Below are 20,962 nucleotides of genomic sequence, written 5' to 3'. Positions count from 1 at the left end.
ATTGTTCATCAGGAAAGCTATCATTAATAGGCAGTGGGTTATCAAGAACATTCTCTAACCTAGACAAGTTGTGTGCAACGGGGTTCTCAGCTCCCTTTCTATCAATAATATGCAAATCAAATTCTTGGAGCAAGAGAACCCATCTAATGAGTCTGGGCTTAGCATCTTTCTTTTCCATAAGATATTTAATAGCAGCATGATCAGTGTGAATAGTAACTTTGGAATCAAGAATATAAGGTCTAAACTTATCACATGCAAACACAACTGCTAAGAACTCTTTTTCAGTAGTAGCATAATTTCTCTGGGCAGTATCAAGAGTCTTACTAGCATACTGGATAACATTCAATTTCTTATCGACTCTTTGCCCTAAAACAGCACCTACAGCATAATCACTAGCATCGCACATAATTTCAAAAGGTAAATTCCAATCAGGTGGCTGAACAATAGGTGCAGTGATCAAAGCTTTCTTAAGTGTTTCAAATGCTTCTACACAATCATCATCAAAGACAAAAGGAATATCTTTTTGCAATAAATTAGTCAGAGGCCTAGAGATTTTAGAAAAGTCCTTAATGAACCTCCTATAAAAACTGGCGTGACCAAGAAAACTTCTTATACCTTTTATGTCCTTGGGACATGGCATCTTTTCAATAGCATCAACTTTGGCTTTATCAACTTCAATACCTCTCTTGGAGATCTTGTGCCCCAAGACAATGCCTTCATTAACCATAAAGTGACACTTTTTGCAATTCAGGACGAGACTAGTGTCCTCGCATCTCTATAAAACTCGATCAAGGTTGCTCAAACAATCATCAAAAGAGGATCCATAGACGGAGAGGTCATCCATGAATACCTCACAAATCTTTTCACAAAAATTAGAAAATATAGCCATCATGCATCTTTGAAAGGTAGCAGGTGCATTACATAAACCAAAAGGCATACGTCTATAAGCAAAAGTACCAAAAGGGCAAGTAAAAGTAGTTTTAGATTGATCCTTCGCTGACACAAGTATCTGAGAGAAACCAGAATAACCATCTAGAAAGCAAAAATGTGTGTGTTTGGATAGCCTCTCTAGCATTTGATCAATAAAAGGTAAAGGGTAATGATCTTTCTTAGTAGCTTTATTTAACTTACGAAAATCAATTACCATCCTATAGCCTGTAATAATTCTTTGCGGGATCAATTCATCTTTATCATTAGGAACAACGGTAATACCTCCCTTTTTAGGGACACAATGGACAGGGCTTACCCATTCACTATCAGCAATGGGATAAATAATACCTGCCTCAAGGAGTTTTAGTATCTCCTTTCTTACCACTTCCTTCATTTTGGGATTTAATCGTCTTTGAGGATCTCTAACTGGTTTGGCATCTTTCTCCACTGAAATTTTGTGTTGACATAATGTGGGACTAATGCCCTTAAGATCATCCAGAGTATATCCAATAGCAGCTCTATGCTTCTTCAGAGTTTTCAATAATCTTTCTTCTTCTTTCTCTGAAAGATTAGCACTAATAATAACATGATATTTTTTTTTCATCAAGATAAGCATACTTAAGATTATCAGGTAAGGGTTTGAGTTCAAACACGGGATCACCCTTGGGTGGAGGGGGATCCCCAAGAATTTCAACGGGAAGGTTATGTTTCAGCATAGGTTCTTGTTTAAGGAACACTTCATATATTTCTTCCCTTTCCTTCATAAACATATCGTTTTCATGGTCTAACAAATATTGTTCTAACGGATCCGTTGGAGGAACAACAATGGAAGCAAGACCAATAATTCCATCCTTACTAGGTGGTTCCCTTTCGTGAGGTTGTCTACTAAACTTAGCAAAATTGAACTCATGAGACATACCATCTATGCCAACAGTGACGACCTTCCTTTTACAATAATCTTAGCACTAGCAGTATTCAAGAAGGGTCTACCAAAAATAATGGGACAAAAATCATCTTGTGGGGAAGCAAGAACAAGAAAATCAGCAGGGTATTTGATCTTCCCACACAAGACTTCAACATCTCTAACAATCCCAATAGTTTTAATGGTGTCCCTATTAGCAAGCTTAATAGTAACATCAATGTCTTCTAATTCAACAGGTGCAATATCGTGCATAATTTCTTTATAAAGATCATAAGGTACCGCACTAGCACTAGCACCCATATGACATAAGCCATGATAACAATGATCTCCTATTTTAAAAGAAATAACAGGCATGCCTACAACAGGTCTACGTGTCTTAGTATCGGGTCTAGCAATATTAGCAGTTTCACCCAAGAAAGAGATAACATGCCCATCTAAGCCCTCATCCAAGAGATCTTTAATCATAGCAATACCAGGTTCAACATTAATTTGCTCACGAGGTGTATAAGTCCTAGTATTACTCTTACGAACAACAGTCGAAGTTTTAGCACGATCTTTTATCCTAATAGGAAAAGGAGGTTTTTCAACATAAGCAGTAGGAACAATAGGATCACTAAATGTAATAGTCTTTTCTTCGACTGTAATAGGTGCAACTACTTTCACTTCAATAGGAGGATTATATTTAAACCACTTCTCTTGAGGGAGATCAACGTGAGTAGCAAAAGTTTCACAAAAAGTAGCTACTATCTCAGAGTCAAGTCCATACTTAGAGCTAAATCCACAGAAAACATCGGTATCCATAAAAGATTTAACACAATCGAACTTAGGTGTCATACCTGACTCCTTACCATCGTCGGAACCCCAATCTTCAGAGATGCGTTTAATTCTTTCCAATAAGTCCCATTTGAAATCAATAGTCTTCAGCATATAGGAACCAGCACAAGAAGTATCGAGCAGGTTGCGATTATCAAGAGAAAGCCGAGCATAAAAATTCTGAATAATCATTTCCCGAGAGAGCTCATGATTGGGGCATGAATATAACATTGACTTAAGCCTCCCCCAACCTCGAGCGACGCTTTCTCCTTCGCGAGGCCAGAAATTATATATGTAATTACGATCACGATGAACAAGATGCATAGGATAGAACTTCTGGTGAAATTCCAACTTCAATCGCTTATAATTCCAATATCTCGTATCATCACATAGCCTATACCATGTCATTGCATCTCCCTTCAAATATAAAGGGAAGACCTTCCTTTTGACAACATCATCGGGAATATCTGCAAGCTTAAATAATACACAAACTTCATCCACAAAGATAAGGTGTAAGTTGGGATGCAATGTTCCGTCTCCTTCAAAAGGATTAGCTAGCAGTTTTTCTATCATACCGGAAGGAATCTCAAAGTGAATATTTTCGTAAAGTTCAGTAGGTTGAGGAGCATCTCTTTGCTCTTCTGGTTGGGGTGAAGATACCCCAAACAAGCCCCTCAAAGGATTAGTTTCCATAGTGACAAGTAACAGAAAATTTCAGCACACTATATAAATGTTTCCTTACCAAGTTCCACTCACCAAGAGCGCTACGCTCCCCGGCAACGGCGCCAGAAAAGAGTCTTGATGACACACAAGTATAGGGGATCTATCGTAGTCCTTTCGATAAGTAAGAGTGTCGAACCCAACGAGGAGCAGAAGGAAATGATAAGCGGTTTTCAGTAAGGTTTTCTCTGCAAGCACTGAAATAGTAGGTGATAGATAGTTTTGTGATAAGATAAATAGTAACGAGCAAAAAGTAAATAAAGTAAATAAAGTGCAGCAAGGTGGCCCAATCCTTTATGTAGCAAAGGATAAGCCTGGACAAATTCTAATAATGAAGAAAGAGCTCCCGAGGACACATTGGGAATTATCGTCAAGCTAGTTTTCATCACATTCATATGATTCACGTTCGGTACTTTGATAATTTGATATGTGGGTGGACCGACACTTGGGTACTGCACTAGCATGGACAAGCATCCCACTTATGATTAACCCCTATTGTAAGCATCCGTAGCTACAAAAAGGAGTATTAAGGTAAACCTAACCACAACATTAAACATATGGGTCCATATCAACCCCTAACGAAGCAACGCATAAACTAGGTTTTAAGCTTCCGTCACTCTAGCAACCCATCATCTACTTATTACTTCCCTATGCCTTCCTCTAGGCCCAAATAATGGTGAAGTGTCATGTAGTCGACGTTCACATAACACCACTAGAGGAAGGACAACATACATCTCATCAAAAATATCAAACGAATACCAAATTCACATGACTACTAATAGCAAGACATCACCCATGTCCTCAGGAACAAACGTAATTACTCACAAAGGATATTCATGTTCATAATCAGAGGGGTAATAATATGCATAAAGGATCTGAACATATGATCTTCCACCAAGTAAACCAAATAGCATCAACTACAAGGAGTAATCAACACTACTAGCAACCCACAGGTACCAATTTGTGGTTTTGATACAAGATTGGATACAAGAGATGAACTAGGGTTTTGAGAGGAGATGGTAATGGTGAAGATGTTGATGGAGACTGACCCCATCTCGATGAGGGGATCGTTGGTGATGAAGTTGGGATGATTTCCCCCTCCCGGAGGGAAGTGTCCCCGGCAGAACAGCTCCGCCAGAGCCCTAGATTGATTCCGACAAGGTTCCGCCTCGTGGCGGCGGAGTTTCGTCCCGTAAGCTTGCCCATGATTTTTTCTAGGGGAAAAGTGATGATATAGCAGAAGATGGACGCTGGAGGCCCACCAGGGGGCCCAGGAGATAGGGGGCCGCGCCCTACAGGGGGCGCCCTCCTGTCTCCTGGACATGGTGTGGGCCCCCTGACCTATTTCTTTGGCTCATAAATTCTTATTAAATCTAAAAAGTTGTTTCGTGGAGTTTCAGGACTTTTGGAGTTGTGCAGAATAGGTTTCCAATGTTTGCTCCTTTTCCAGCCAGAATTCCAGCTGCCGGCATTCCCCCTCTTCATGGTAAACCTTGTAAAATAAGAGAGAATAGCCATAAGTATTGAGATATGATGTGTAATAACAGCCCATAATGCAATAAATATTGATATAAAAGCATGATGCAAAATGGACGTATCAGTGATTCATGTCAAAAAGCAAAAAGTCATCAACTCCCATATCCCGTGTCAACTAGTGTTTCTTCCAAACCATTAGAACTCATTTTTTCTGATGTATGGGGGCAAGCACCCACTTCTGTTGGTCGACACAAATACTATGTAAGCTTCATTGATGATTATAGCAAGTATACATGGATCTATCTTATTAAACATATAAGTCTGATGTGTTTCAATTTTTCCAAAATTTCCAAGCACTTGTTGAACGAAAGTTTGATAGAAAAATTATCACAGTCCAATCGGACTAGGGTGGCGAGTACGAGAAACTAAACTCTTTCTTCGAAAAATTGGGAATTTCCCATCATGTTTCTTGTCCACACGCATACCAACAGAATGGCTCCACTGAACGCAAGCATCGCCATATTGTTGAAGTTGGCCTTTCTCTACTTGCAAATGCTTCCATGCCATTAAAATTCTGGGATGAACCCTTCCTCACTGCCACACATCTCATTAATATTCTTCCAAGTCGTGTCATCAACTACCAAACACCTACAGAATGGCTTTTGCAAACCAAATTAAACTATGCCTCCCTCTGAGTTTTTGGGTGTGCATGTTGGCCCAATCTTCGACCCTACAACACCAGAAAACTTTCCTTTCGCTCAAAACAATGTGTGTTCATTGGTTATAGTCCACAACATAAAGGGGTCAAGTGCTTATATGTGCAAACTGGAAGAGTTTACATATCCAGGGATGTGGTGTTCGATGAGACCGTTTTTCCGTTTCAAGATCTCCATCCCAATGCCGGAGCTCTCCTACAAAAAGAAATCCTTCTTCTTCCTAGTTCTCCTTCAGGCTTAGATCAAGGGGGTAATGATATTTTTGATGATCACATGACTAACCCTCATAACCATACAACACAGTCTCCTGGTGATGCAGATGATACAGGAATTTGTGGCGCAGAAAACGGTGCAGAAACTGCTGAAAACGATGTTGTACAACAACTAATATTTCATGCAGCAGAACCAGACATGGGCGCTGGACACGAGGGAGATTCACCTGCGCCTGCAACTGCGCCGGGATTAGTAGGATCCAGATCCCAGGAGGATCGCCTGCAGCAGCAAGCCATCTCGAAGTCGTGCGCGCGTCGCAGCGACAACGCCTCCCCCACGAGGCGGGCCACCAACGCGTCGCCCAGTGCGCGTGGACCGCGCATGGACCCACCTTCGGGTCAGTCATCGTCCGCCACGCGCGGCGTGGTCCGGCGGGCCGCCGACAGCGACCGGGCCCCCGACAGCGACCGGGCCAGCGCGGATTCGCCTGGCATGCCTGGTGCACCCGACGGTGGATCGCCCTCGGGATCCGCCTCTGCCAGCCCTGCACGCCCAGGCGGATCGGGCGGATCTTCTGCAGCGCCAACTCCTGTAGTGCGTTCTACACGTGTTGGTACACGTCTACAAACAGGAAAAATTAATCCTGTCAATTACAAAAATATTCTTAAATTCGGGCTGACATGTTCTACTGATGTACCACATTCTGTTGAAGAGGCGCTGAATGATGCTAAGTGGCGAAAAGCCATGGAAGAAGAATACAAGGCCTTGAGGAAGAATGAGACTTGGCACTTGGTTCCACCGGGTCAAGGTAAAATTTTGATAGATTGCAAATGGGTATACAAAGTTAAAAGAAAGGTTGATGGCACTATTGACCGGTATAAGGCTAGGTTAGTAGCTAAAGGTTTCAAACGGAGATACGGGATAGATTATGATGACATGTTTAGTCCTGTTGTCAAGGCTGCTACTATCAGGCTTGTGTTGTTGTCTATTGATGTCTCCAGGAATTGGTGCTTAAGGCAATTGGACGTACAAAATGCGTTTTTACATGGTAGTCTGGAAGAGGAGGTTTACATGAAACAACCACCTGGGTTTGAAAACAAGCATGCACCTTTCCATGTGTGCAAGCTTGACAAAGCTCTGTATGGTCTAAAGCAGGCCCCGAGAGCATGGTCTCACGATTGAGTGCAAAATTGCAAATTATTGGTTTTGTTCCATCCAAGTCAGATACCTCATTGTTTATTTACAATAGGTCTAATATCACAATGTTCATGCTCATATATGTTGATGATATTATTGTCACCAGCTCGTCTAGTGAAGCAGTGACAGCACTTCTGAAGGACTTGGGCTCAGAGTTTGCTCTCAAGGACTTGGGAAATCTGAGTTTCTTCTTGGGGATTGAAGTCAAGAAAACTGATAATGGTATAGTCCTCTCTCAAGAAAAATACGCAACTGATCTTTTGAAAAGAGTTGGCATGCAGAATTGCAAACCCTCTCCAACTCTGTTATCTAGTTCAGAAAAACTATCTTTGCATGAAGGATAACTTCTAAGTCAGGAAGATGGCACTCAATACAGGAGTATGATTGGTGCACTTCAGTATTTAACCCTTACTAGACCTGATATCTCTTTTGCTGTGAACAAAGTTTGTCAGTTTCTACATGCACCTACCACCTTACATTGGTCTGCTGCAAAGCATATTCTGAGGTATGTGAAGAATACAGTAAGTGTTGGTTTAACATTTAGTAAATCTCAGTCTACTCTTGTCAGTGTTTTCACTGATGCTGATTGGGCTGGAGACCCAGATGACAGAAGGTCAACTGGTGGCTTTGCAATATTTTTTGGTCCAAATCTAATATCATGGTGTGCTAAGAAACAAGTCACAGTCTCTCGTTCTAGTACAGAGGCTGAGTATAAAGCTCTAGCTAATGCTACTGCAGAAATCATTTGGGTACAGTCCATGCTAAAGGAACTTGGAGTGCCACAGGTGCAAGTTCCTTGTCTTTGGTGTGATAATTTGGGAGCCACATACCTTTCTGCAAATCCTGTTTTTCATGCCAGAACAAAACACATTGAGATAGATTTCCACTTTGTTAGAGAGCGTGTTGCTAACAAGAAGTTGGACATTCGGTTTATTCATTCAAAAGATCAAGTTGCAGATGGCTTCACAAAGGCTTTGCCTACACGGAGCTTTGAAGAATTCAAGCGTAATCTCAACTTGGCCAAGTTGTGATTATGGGGGCGTGTTGAAGATAATATTCGCAGCTATATCTCTAGGCGTCGCGCATGTATCTTTCTGTTATGTTTCTATCTTCTGTAGGTAGTTGAATAGATTCTATCTCTACCTCTCTTGTTCTCCAAGAATGTAATTCAAACAGATGTATGCGCCTATGGAATAAGCCCCATCAATCTATAAATACACGCGGCCCTCAGCGGGTGCCCCATACCCGGCAGTCCTGGTTGGGACCTCAGGTCTTAGATGTTAGGTTTGGCTGCGAGGTCTGTTTGGTATTAGGCCCAGACTATCAGCATTCCTTCATCAACTAGATAGGAGTAGCGATAGATGTTGCCTAGACGGTGGCTTTAGTCTTACTTTTGTTTGACTTTATAAGGTCTTGTGTGAATAATTAATAAAGTGGCTGCATGCATCATCCAGATGCAGAGGCCGGGATCCTCCTCCATTTCTAAAAAAATAAACATAAATAGACGCAAGTTTTCCTGACAGCGAAAGACATACACAAAGTTTCTACCAGAGCACAAATAAACTAGTACGCATGCATTATGCTATTAATAAATCTCGGACCTTTAGAACCAATGCACCATGGTTATCCTTCAAATCTTTCTGCTGCACGCAGACTTGAGAAGGTCAGTCACCACCGAAGGGCAGCTTGACGCCAGATGCTTATACCCATCCATCGCCAACACGGCATCAAGAATTGTTGGAGTACTAATGATAAAGTCCACACAATTCGCCTTGAGCTGCGAACAGCTGTGCTGCTCTGCTAAAGCCAACGTCGTTGCCACCGTGTTGACGTTGATGCCATTATCAGAACATATGAGCTTGAGCATGTCAAGTCCATACCTGTCAGCAGCAGCAAATAGATGTTGCGCCATCAACGTCACGCTGTCCTCTTGATTTTCAAATTCAGGCACAGTGTCGGTGTAGATGAAACGGAGCAGTGCCTTGAATACCTGAGCCTCCATGTCATCTATCTTCACATCTTGTGAGCACTTCTCCTTCATGTCCCCGAAGAACTCCGGCCATGAAAACCGGAGATCTTGCAGCCAATATGTTTTTATGCACGGCAAAAGACTCACCGGACATGAGAAATGTGACGTCCGCCCCCGTCCCGCTCTGCAGGAGCTCACCGAGGTGCTGGTTCAAGGTGTAGGATGGCACGGTCATTTCTTTACCACGGATGGTTGGTTCCGGTAACTCCTTGAGCACTGTGATGGCACACTGCACAGTCAAAGTATCATCCCTAAGATAACCTGACGTTTGCACATCACATATACGCATAACAGGCCACAAGTAATTTCTAATTTCTTCGGGACGGTACGTAGAATGCATTCTTTTCTTCCGATGGTTCAAGCTTCCCACTCGAATCTACGAGACAACCTGCTAGGCTCGCCCTGCATACGCAGGGCTCACTCAGAAGTCTGAATTCCGGTATTAGCCACTGATAGGTGCAACGCATCTTTGCAGGATAGATTCGGATTTCCACTCATAATCACCCGCAAAAAAAAAAAAAAAATCACCGACGCTTCGTCTCCATGTGGATTTGATGCAGTCGGCGCTGTGTAGGGTCGTGCTAAAGCCTTCGATCTTGAGCAGCTCTGATAGCTATAATCTTGACTTAGCGGTGCGTGCGTGGCAGACGAGCCGTTGTGCTGATGCATGCATGGTTGTTAGCTGCACAGCTGGATCTTGTTGATCGTGGAGATATTCCAGTGAGTAGTTAGTGCATGGGTTAGTGGCCTAATGTGGTGGCTATTAGGCTAGTGCGTGCGTGACTTGCGGTGTGGCCAAGTGCATGCAGCGGCAAGCCAAGTCAGTGCGTGCGTGCGTGCGTGGTAGCTAGCCTGGTGTGTGTGCACGGGTATAAATACCCCTCCCATGTACTGATCGATGTGCGCCGGTATGAGCCAAGCCTAGGAGCCAGAGATGAGGTAGTCTCCGCCGGGACCGTGGTATGTGCCGGGTCGGTTGTGAGAGAGCTCCTTTGGATAGGCTGCGGTGTGTTGCCGCGCCCGGGTATGTGCCCATTAAAGTGAGGCCGTTCGTACGGTCGAAGCGCCGTTCGTGCGGCGGAGGCGTTTGTGCGCCGGAAATATTGTGTGCTCCATCTTTCACCTTCGTTTGTGCGAGTGAGAGAAAGAGAGCGGCAACAACAAGCTCCATCAGGCGGACAACACCGGTGAGGTTTGCGCGGGCACTTTCCATGGCGAAGGTGCACGCTGGAGACTGGGGAAGTACGGTACAGGGCGTGAGATCATACAGACATATCAGAACTGTTCGTGTGGTAGGAATTTTTTCGATGAGAGGGGCCACATGGCCCCCATTTTCATTAAGAAAATGGAGTCTTTTACAAGCAAGGAGCAGTATATTTCTTACATCCCTGGCACTAACCACGTCAGGATGCTACGACACACAAGTAACCCAACCAGCACTAGCATACTTGTCTAGATAACATCGAGCCAAATCGGCGAAACAAAAGCTACTGCAAAAATAGAGGTAGGTGACGATAGAGCAAAAGCTAACTATAACCAGCATCAGAAATATCCATTCTTTGGGTGATAGCCAGAAGCGATCCACGCCTTTGAAGCCAGCGCCTCCAGCAGCTGATTTCATCAGATTGTTCTCACATACGGCGCCCACCCATATCCTCTCCTGAAGACATCCCGAGTCACCTGGGCAATCCTTCTAGCGACTAGCTGTAGCGTGTTTTGTAGTCCTTTTTTCTGCAAAATTTTCCACTAATACAGAAGGGAGCAAACAGACATAATAATATCAGTAGGATCATTGTGCATTACACCTTGAAAGCATGATTTATTTCTTGTTTTCCAAATAGACCATAACAAAGCAGCAACATCAAGCATAACAACTACTCTATCTTTGCCAGTACAGTTAGGCAACCAATTCTGGCATAAATCAAGGGAAGACACTGGGGATCTTTGGTTACCCAAGGAGCACCCCACAATATTCCATAAGAACCTAGATAGGGAACAAGAAAAGAAAAGGTGATCCACACTCTCTATACTGTCACAAAACTCACAATGCTTAGCACCTTTCCACCCTTTTTTACTTAAGTTATCTTTGGTTAGGATCCTATTCTTGATCACTAACCAGGAGAAGGCTTTAATTTTCAACGGCATCTTCATTCTCCATAGCAACTTATAAGGGAAAACAACTTGTCGAGCAACAAGATAATGATACAGAGATTTAACCAAAAAGTTAGGTAAGAAGCCATTTAACTCTGTCAGGTTCCTCCGACAAGGTCACCTGACTACACATATCAAGTAATTTGTTCCACATCTCAAGGGTCTCCCCATGCAAACATCTCCTAAATCTGATGCAATCAAAATCCTGGCTAAACACCTTCGCGACCGTGACATGCCTACAAAAGGTCAAGTTGTAAAGATGTGGGAAAACCAAACATAGGGGTTTGTCTCTTAACCAAACATCCTACCAAAATCTAGTTTTGCGACCATCACCCACAACTCTCTGGCAGCATCTATAAAAAATATCTTTAACCTCCATCAAACAATTCCAGAAATGGGAGTTGCCAGGAGATGATTCACATTGAGTCAAAGTTTTCTTTTTCAAATACTTTGCTCTAATCATCTCCTTCCAATCTCCATCCTTGTTCTCTAGCCATCAAAGCCACTTGCACAAAAGACTTATATTCTTTATATCTAAATTAGTAACTCCCAGGCCACCCTGATCTCTAGGTTGGCACACATCAATCCAGTTTACCAGATGATATTTACGCACACCCTCCTTTTCTTGCCAGACCAACTGAGCTCGGAAAAAGTCAAATCTTTTGCCCACGCCTTTTGGTAGTTTAACAAAAGAGAGCATGTGACTGGGAATGTTACTCATGCAGGTTTTTGCAAGGATTAGCGTACTCCCCATAGGAAGCAAGCTCCCCTGCCAAGTAGCTGCTTTCCTTTCACACTTCTCCTCTGCAGATTTCCAATCCCTATTACCAAGCCTCTTATAATGTAAAGGAAGACCCAGATGCCCAAAAGGGAACTCACCAATAGCACACGTAAAAATCTGAGCATAATCATTCCGTTTTGGTTCAGCCCCGCCAAAACAATAAACCTCGCTCTTCAGAAAATTAATTTTTAGACCAGTCAGATGCTCGAACACACACAAGATAATTTTTAAGTTTCTAGCACCCTCTAAATCATCCTCAATCATAAAAATAGTATCATCCGCATATTGTAATATAGAAAGACCACCATCATACAGCTGGGGAACTAAACCTTTAATAAAACCTTGCTCTTGCGCCCTTTTCACCAAGGTCAGCAGGACATCAGCCGCTATATTAAACAACGGGGGGGAAGGGATCCCCCTGTCTAAGTCCTTTCCTAGTAGTAAAGTATTTGCCTATCATATCATTCAAAGTGATGGAAACTTTCCCATTGTAAGTAACTGCCTTAGTCCACTGAATAAACTTTTCAGGGAACCCCTTCATCTCCAACACAGAAAGCATAAAGGCCCAATTAATTTTATCATACGCTTTTTCGAAATCCACTTTAAAGAACACACTAGAAACTTTATTCTTATGTAAGAAGTGCATGGTTTCATGTAACATAACTACATTATCCAGAATGTAACGACCTTTTATAAAAGCAGTTTGAATACGAGAAACTACCTTATCCGCAACAAGCATAGCCCTAGTGTTTAGAACCTTAATAAAAATCTTGAAGGGAACATTAAGCATGCATATAGGCCTATACATCTGGATCTTATCAGCTCCCTGCCCTTTGGCAATCAGAGTCACTATACCATAGTTTAGTCTAGAAATATCAAGCTTGCCCTCGAAAAAATCACAGAACAATTGGAATAAGTCTTGACAAATCAAATTCCAATTTTTTTGAAAGAACTCTATGGGCATGCCATCAGGACCGGCAGCCCTATTATGTTTCATAGAAAAAACAGCAAGTTTAATCTCATCCATGGAGAACCTAGATATCAACTTGCTCTTGTCATCACTATCCAAGACAACAGGAACTGGAATGCTCAAAGAAACAGGTAAAAGGTCTACAGGACCAAACAACTTTTTGTAAAAATTAGTAGCATAATCAAGCAGCTTATCATCTCCTTGAATAATCCCTTCCTCCTGAACAAATCTGAAAATTTTTCTCTTACGTTTCCTACCGCTAGCTTTGATCATAAGATACCTAGTGATATTATCGCCTTCTCTAATATCCCTCTCTTTCGAGCGTTGGTACCATTTAATCTCTTCCTCTCAAAGCAATTTATTCAATTTATACTGTAAAACATTTCTTAACTCATAGTCGGCAATCGAGAACCCAGTTTGCTCACATCTTTTATCAATATCATCTAGCCGAGTAATTAAGCTATTTCTACTTTTCTTATACATCCCTTCAACATTGAGATTCCAGCCCTTCAGGCACCTTCTCAAAAGCCTCATCTTCTGCTGCCAGACAGCCAGATTATCCTTACCACACAAATTAGTACTCCAAACCCTATTAACTATGCTTACAAGGTCCTCCCTAGCAAACCAACATAATTCGAAGCGAAAAGGTTTATTAAAAACGTTTGGTTTAACACCAGTATGCATAAGTAAAGTTGTATGGTCAGAGACACCTTCAGCTCCCAGCTAGGGCTAACTAAAATCCTATCCAACTTAACAAAGAGAGGATCAATTTGATTATTTGACCAAGTAAAATTTCTGCCAGAGAGCTCCAGCTCCTTCAACCCCCAATGTTCAATAATTGAATTAAAGAAGAAAGACCACTTGGGAAGCTTCTTACATTTATTCCTATCTTTACATCTCCTAATGATATTAAAATCGCCTCCAACAACAAAAGGAAAAACACTACTACCAAGCATTTGCACAGAACTAATTAAGAACTCCTCTTTATCCCTAGAATGAGCAACCCCATAAACATTGACCAGATTCCATTTGAAACCGATCCTCTTATCCATCACGGTCATTCGAGTCATATATTTACTAGCTACACACGTATCCACATCGAATAAATCTTCCCTAACCCCCATAAGCAACCCCCCTGAAGCACCCACAACTGGTTGCCAGAGCCATATAAAAGTAAAATTACCACTAATTCCCGCCAACCACGGATGAGTGAAGTCCTTTTTCTTAGTCTCTTGAATACAAACGAACTCTACCTTATGCTCACAGATGGTTTCTTTAAGAAACCTTCTTTTTTCAGGTTCCCCTAAACCTCTAGCGTTCCAAAAAATACCAGCCATAAAAATAAAATATACTTATTACCTACCATTTTCATTACTAGAACTGCATCTCACCTTTGGCTTAACACTGAAAGCACCAGTGCAAGTCTTTTTCTGCTTAGGTTTAAATAAAGAAGAAAGCAACACTATTTCATCCCTTAGATCCTCATCCTCTTCGGAATCAGAATCTGAATCTGAAATTAATTTTATAATTGCCTCTGGGTCAAAGCTATCCAACTTTGATTCAATATCACATTTCTCTCCACTACTTTTTCTCAGTCTAGCAGCATAAAGATCTCTCCTGGACTCTTCAAGCCCTTTAATCATAGAAATAGTTATCTCTACTTCTTCATCATTTCTACCTAAACTGACACCAATGCAACTAGTAATATGGGCGATAAAACTAGGGACGGTATTTAAAACAGTAGGTATGGACGTTTCACCTGGGGTCTTTTCCAGATTTTTCCTCCTTGCCATCTCCGCAGCCTTGTCCATAGTTTGCCCTTCATCCTTATTCTTGTTCCTATCGCTCCTTCTTCTTGCCGCCTCATCCAAAGCAGCCTTGTCCTTGGCTTTTTGAACTCTTGCAGCGGCATCAGATAGTTTCTTTTTGGTAGGATCATCATCCACTCTAATATCTTGCAGCGGAACTTGCACAACAGATATTGTACCCCCATCAACAGAAGGTTTTTTTGATACAAAACTCTCTCAGGCGGTGTAGCAGCTATCTTGGAATTCAGATAAACAAGAACTTCATTCTCTTTAACAGGAGCACTCTGTAGTTCACTAGAATCCACAACAAGTAAATCTTTATCAGCAGCATCGTTAACTTCCTTAATCCTCTGTGGTCTAATGCCCAACCTCCTGGCAAAGTCATTTGGATCTTGTGTACAATCGAACTCATCCTCCTTCAAACTCTCTACCTCCTAAGTAAAGTCCTCTAACATAGCAGTGTCTTTAGCAAACTCAGCATTGACCTGTTCCACTCCCGAGAGCATCTTTTCACTGGTTAATTTTTTCTCAAGAAGTAGCTTCCTAGTTTCCCTCTCAGCAATTAAATTTTTTTCTAACTCATATTGGCTAGGAACAACCTCTTCTGCATGTGAGCTACCGCAATTTTTAGCATTAGAAGTTGTGGGAGCACCATGTTTGGGAGATTTCCCACTTCCAGTATCAGTCCCGGATGATTTGTCCCGAGGTCGCTTCTCATTATTGCTTGATTTTGCTACAGCAGCTCTAGGATGGCTCACTAAGATACCATCCTCCATTGGACCTCCTTCCTCCACAATGTCTTCTAGGTCAAAGAAAATGTTGTATATGTACCCATCCTCATGGAGAGGCGCACTGGGTGGAATTTTCCTCGGGTCCATGACACCCACCTTTGCTCTGAGTATCTCACATTGTCTATACAGCTCCATATCCAATTCAAACACATGCCCGATTAGCGACCCAGCTTCACAAAATCCCTGGTAATGATGCAATGTTTCCGGCACCCCTGATATTGTGACCCAGCATACATACAGCTTGTAAGAGGCCATAGAGGAGTTCGTCCATCTATTCACCTTCACGTTAGCTTTGCTGCCAATCAGACCAAAAAATTTATACGCTTTCATTTCATCTATCTTTTGGACAGAAGGGAACTTCATCAGGAAACTATCTTTGAGGTACGCCTTTGCCTGTCACTGCCATCCCAACTGAAACATCATGCTAAATGAGTTCACCAATTGTTGTGCAGTGAGCACGTCATATTTCACAGTAATAACAGCAATCGCCTGCTTGGCCTTATCTGCCTCCGGCTTCCTCCCAGATCGTGCAGTAAACATCTGAAGTCCATCTGCCCCTATGCTGATCAGACCAGCCACTGCTTTGGGTTGCGTCAGTAGATTGCATTTGCGAGATATATGAGCATCTCGTTTAGTGCAATTAACACAAAACAACGAAGTCTTACAGTCCTTAACACCATGTCCTGGTTGTTCACATTTATAGCAGATGAAAGAAGGTCTACTAGCATCAGTAGAAGCGTTGCTATTAGCTCCAGCACTAACAAAACCAGACCCAGCAATTTCTTTAGCATTGTTACCAAATCCAGCACCCACAAACCCAGCCTCAAATTTTCCATTAGCGTTACCGCTACTAGCACCCGCACTTATGAAATGAGTGCCAAATTTTCCTTGTTCTATCCCCTGACCAGTTCTCTGACCATTCATCCCTGCCTGCTGAAAATTACCAAGGCTCCCTCCCCCCATTTGTACATGTTGTTCAAACCCATATCCTAATTGGTTAGAGGCTGGGGGCATACCTGAATTGCCAAAGTGATTGTATCCAGGACCAAAGAACTCCCCCGTTTGCATCATCTGAGGAACTGGCTGTCTAGCGAAGGATCCAGATCCCGGCCCAAATCCACCACCGAAATATGGATTGACCAGAGGGGGCTGCTACTGTGGTGGTCCGCGCCACCCTGGCCAGTCGTCGCCGGCGTGGCCAGCCTGCCGCCCACGCCCACCTCCAGCACCGCCTTGCCTCCCCCCTCTCCAATCTCCTCGTCTAGCCATGACCGCTTGGGCAAAGGTCAGGCCTCCGCTAGACAGAGGAAGGTCGAACCCCGATCTGTCGCCAACAACAGGCCACACCGCCGCCTCAACAGCCGCTCGTCGCCTAGGGTTTGCCTCACGGTCAGGAACCTCCAGCCACCCCCCAAGAAATTGGGCTCGATTCGGAGCCGCACAGGTCTACAGCGGTTGAAGGAGAGCAGTTAGCAAAGGCGTCTCCCGAAAATCCGCCATCAACATTGATCCCTCGTGTTTTTGGATGGGCGCCACGTGGGTAGTCCATCCGCCATGGATCGGGTCAGCACAGTCAACAGCTGGAAGCGCATTGGGGCCGCCCACGCCTTCGCTCCGGTGCTCTCACTACCAGACTCGCGGGTTATGCCTACGGCCCAGGGCCGTCGGCATAGGTCCTCTGCCGTCGGCATAGATCTATGCCTACGGCTACCGTGGCATAGCGTCGTCGGTGTAGATCACGTCAGCGTAGATGTGTCAGAAAGTCGGCGTATTATAGCCGTCGGCATAGGTCCGTATGCCGACGGCCGTGGGACAACCGTCGGCATAGTTTAGCCGTCGGCGTTGTTTTCCGTCTGACGGCAACGGACGGCGCCGTCAAAAGCGCTAGCGAACTAGGGGAAGACACATGGCGCAGGTATGCCGACGGCCTAGCCGTCGGCATAGATGGAAATCTATGCCGACGGCCTAGCCGTCGGCACACCTGCGCCACGTGTCGTCCCCTGGCTTCTCCTGGTGGCAGGGATATGCCTACGGCCCATGTGGCGCGCCCTGGTTGCTCCTGGGCTATGCCGAGGGCAATGCCGTCGGCATACTTGCTGACTAGAAGCAAAAAAAATTATACTAGCCAAAAAGGCTAGTAATTTCATAGTTGATACATTAGCCAAAAAGGCCAGGGTTGGTCATGTTATAGCCCAATAATAATCCTCATGAATATACAAGTTACACAAGAAAAAACGCTGTTTGTCCGCTCATTATAGTACTAGTGTTTGGTAGAGCTCATATACAAGGGTATGAGCAATACAACAATGTCTGGAATGGACATGCAGGAATATAACAACATAGCCCACAGCAAAGGGCACAGGGTATAGAATCATAACATAGTTTTTCCACTAGGTACAGAGTAGGTATTTAAACTGGACACAAATAGCTCCTGTGATGATTTAGTAGATACAGAGTAGGAGTATGTAGGACTTGATCATGAGGTAATATGAAAATCAACTAAACAAAGCAAAAAGGTATTTTGGAGCATCTTGAACTCCTTGACAAATAGACCGAGTGCTAATTAAGGAACATGTCAGTGTACACATATGGTTCATGTGATGCTGGTTGTAAGCAAAGAAGAGGAGTTGACCAATGCTAAAATGTTGAACTCCCTAAAAGAGAAAGGCATGTTCTCTGAAAGCACATACATAGTTCTAATCTAGACGCAAATGTAAGTCAAAATCGAAAGTCTAGATCAGATTGCATACATAACGATAAAACTGAATTACACACACAAAAGATTCAGATTTTTTTTGTGGCAACAAGGAAGCAAGCAAACTAATTGGCAAACAATGCAGCAATGTCCAGGTGATTGAGTACTAGGATCTGACAGCAATAGCACCAAGTTAAATTCAGTCAAGCGTGTAAGTAGATTCAGACCAGCAGCATACTAAGCAAAAAAATCAGATTTCAAACAGGCTAGCTAGCTATAATTTGATGCAATCCTGATGGTACAAACATGCTAGCTAGATTAAACACCAACAATTAACACAGCCTAGCTGCAGTAACTAACAAGGCCATTATAAATTATTAGCATGCATGATCTGCAGTACTAGGAGGCTAAATCAATGCACATCACAGTAACCACAAATGGGGTCTAATACAAGAGGAGAATTTAACAAGTGTGCTGCTCCAAATCATCATTACTTGTAAATAGGAATGATCTTTTCCGTGACACAGGCACGGCAAGCACAAACAAAATCACCCATGCGCATGAAACAGAGCAAGGTACTAATATAGCAGCACAAGAGAGGGAGCTAGAGGTAGGAGACGGATTCACATGAGAGGAGGTTGATGGCGCACACAACCACAGTCGCCGTCACGCGGTAGAGGAGGTTGTAGCCGAGTTGGACCATGTGTGGGGCGTCATCGTGCCGGTGGATGCCCTGGTTGTCGTCATCATCAACGGAGGATGCCTGCTGCTCCGAATCTAACAAACAAGTAAGAGCTAGTGTTGTTGATCTAGTACAGAAATTAAGCAAGCTAGTATAGGAGACACACATGCTGCTAGTATCTACAGAAAGCAATCAAGTTGCCTCTGTGTGTGTGTGTGCTTGGGCTCTAAAACTAACAGAACATGCTAGCGTCAACAGAATCAATCACAAGGTTATTTTGTTGTTGTTGCTAGCACTGCTAGCTGTATGTGTTGATCCATCCATCCATGGACCTAACTAATGTTGTTGTATCTCTAAACGAAGTGCAGCAACACAAGAAGAAGAACTAAAACTGTGGAGCACATGTGTACCTATACTCATCCATGTCAAACTGTACCAAACCATCCATACATTGCCAGATTGATAATTGCACGTAATCAGGAATTAAAGTTCACACCTAAATAAAATACATAAACAGCAAGGAATATAAATTGTTGGTCTCGTTTATATATCCATACTTGTTGGTCTCGTTTATTAATGTACCCCCTCCGTCCATAATAATAATATAAGAGCATTTTTTGACACTAGTGTGGTTTCAGAAACACTCTTATATTATGGGTCAGAGGCAGTACAATCTAGTCTAGTAAATCACATCTAATTTAACATGTAGCTTACCAGTAAAGCCAAGATAGCAAAGAACTTTGATCCTCGTGTGCTGATACTCCTTTCCCCATTTTCTTTTTTGCCAAAACTACTGTACTGTACATGAGGACGAATGAGTCAACCAACCAAACAAACAGGCCACAATCAATCAATATATATAAATAAAAATTACAGTAGCTAGACCCCTTGGACAAAAGCTTTCTGGACATTTTAAACAAGAAAGATAGCGATTTCGTTCTGCATCAAAGTGGTTCGACCACGAACTGCCAGATTACATACAGCAAAAAAGATGAGTCTTTTTCCTCATGTAGTCTCCTCAAATTAAAACTCCATAAATTTGTTGCTAGAGTTACAGGTTTATAGTTTAGATTGATGAGGGCACCTCCGTGCTTGCACTGAACATGCCAAACAGAGCATGTGCGTGTGGTTTCGAGTTGAAGATGCCAAACAAATCTGAACCTCCTCCCCGAGGAGATGGAGGTGGAGGATTTGCAGCAGCAATAGTGAGCAGAGGAAGGAGGCGGAGGAGATGGAGGTGCTACCTGCCAAGCTGGGTCGTTGTGGCCGTGCTTGAGCTCGGCAGGCCCCACCTCCTCGAGCAGGACAGGGCCGCCAGCTAGGTGCGCCCCTCGTCCTCTGCCTCCTCGAGCAGGAAGGACGGCGCCCTCCTGCCGTCGTCGCCGTCCAGACCACTCCAAGGTGACCTGCAGCAAGGGAAGGAAAGGAGGAGGTGAGGTGGGGTGGATTCGGGCGAGGAAAGAGGGGAAGGACGTACCTGCGCCACACCGGTAACGGATCCGTCGAGCTCTGGCCTCGCCATCGCCGGATGTGCCTGATTCCGGCGATGTTAGGGGTGGCGGCCGAAACCCTAGCTAGCCATGGGGACGGCGGAGGGCGTGAGCGCCGATTCTGGATGGGGCGGAAGGTGGAGCGGACCTAGGGGAGCTCGGGGGCGTGCTGCGCGCCGCTGGAGCTCACCGGAACTGGCCGGCGTGGGTGGTGGCGGCGGCGAGGGAGAGAGATTCGTGGGGGGGGAGAGGAGTCGCGAGAGACAGAGAGGTTCGATTCGTGGGGAGAGAGCGAGGTAGGGGTCGGGTGGGATCGTTTATCTTTTTCTTTTTTTTTCCTTTCCTCTAGATGGATGGATGGATGGATGTGAGGTGGACAGCTAGATGGATAGATGGATGGATATGCGCCACGTCATCGATCCGTGGCACAAATGTTTCCACCAATAGGAACCAATCTCATACAATTGTGTTCTTTCTCTTTTGTTTTTCTTCTAATTTCTTCTACCATCTTGGACCGACTGACGACGATCCGTGAGGGGAGAGGAGGGCGGCGAGGAGGAGATGGTGAGGTGAGGTGG

At 43.7% G+C, this 20,962-nt stretch overlaps 1 protein-coding gene across 1 annotated transcript; it reads right to left on the bottom strand.

Annotated features, from left to right (window-relative positions):
* Window positions 1-18,816: 18,816 nt before the first annotated feature.
* LOC119339294 lies at window positions 18,817-20,654 on the bottom strand. Its single transcript, XM_037611408.1, has 5 exons — window positions 20,372-20,654; window positions 20,139-20,300; window positions 19,609-19,692; window positions 19,305-19,324; window positions 18,817-19,021 (listed from the first exon to the last, which is right to left on the bottom strand). Exons 1-5 carry the CDS (start codon window positions 20,414-20,416, stop codon window positions 18,817-18,819), a joined length of 516 nt encoding a protein of 171 aa, XP_037467305.1. The 5' UTR covers window positions 20,417-20,654.
* Between the last annotated feature and the right edge of the window lie 308 nt (window positions 20,655-20,962).

Source organism: Triticum dicoccoides, chromosome 7B, assembly GCF_002162155.2.
Source record: "Triticum dicoccoides isolate Atlit2015 ecotype Zavitan chromosome 7B, WEW_v2.0, whole genome shotgun sequence".
In the NCBI taxonomy this organism is placed as follows: Eukaryota; Viridiplantae; Streptophyta; class Magnoliopsida; order Poales; family Poaceae; genus Triticum; species Triticum dicoccoides.
This window is presented reverse-complemented; position numbering and strand designations above follow the sequence as displayed.

What these genes read in the sequence shown, in the direction of transcription:
- LOC119339294 (XM_037611408.1), bottom strand. Translation starts at nt 20,416, where the DNA reads ATGGCGAGGCCAGAGCTCGACGGATCCGTTACCGGTGTGGCGCAG. An exon ending in CCGTTACCGGTGTGGCGCAG is followed by an intron (nt 20,301 to 20,371) that starts GTACGTCCTTCC and finishes CCCTTGCTGCAG; the next exon opens with GTCACCTTGGAGTGGTCTGG. An exon ending in TTGCTATCTTGGCTTTACTG is followed by an intron (nt 19,325 to 19,608) that starts GTAAGCTACATG and finishes GGTTTGGTACAG; the next exon opens with TTTGACATGGATGAGTATAG.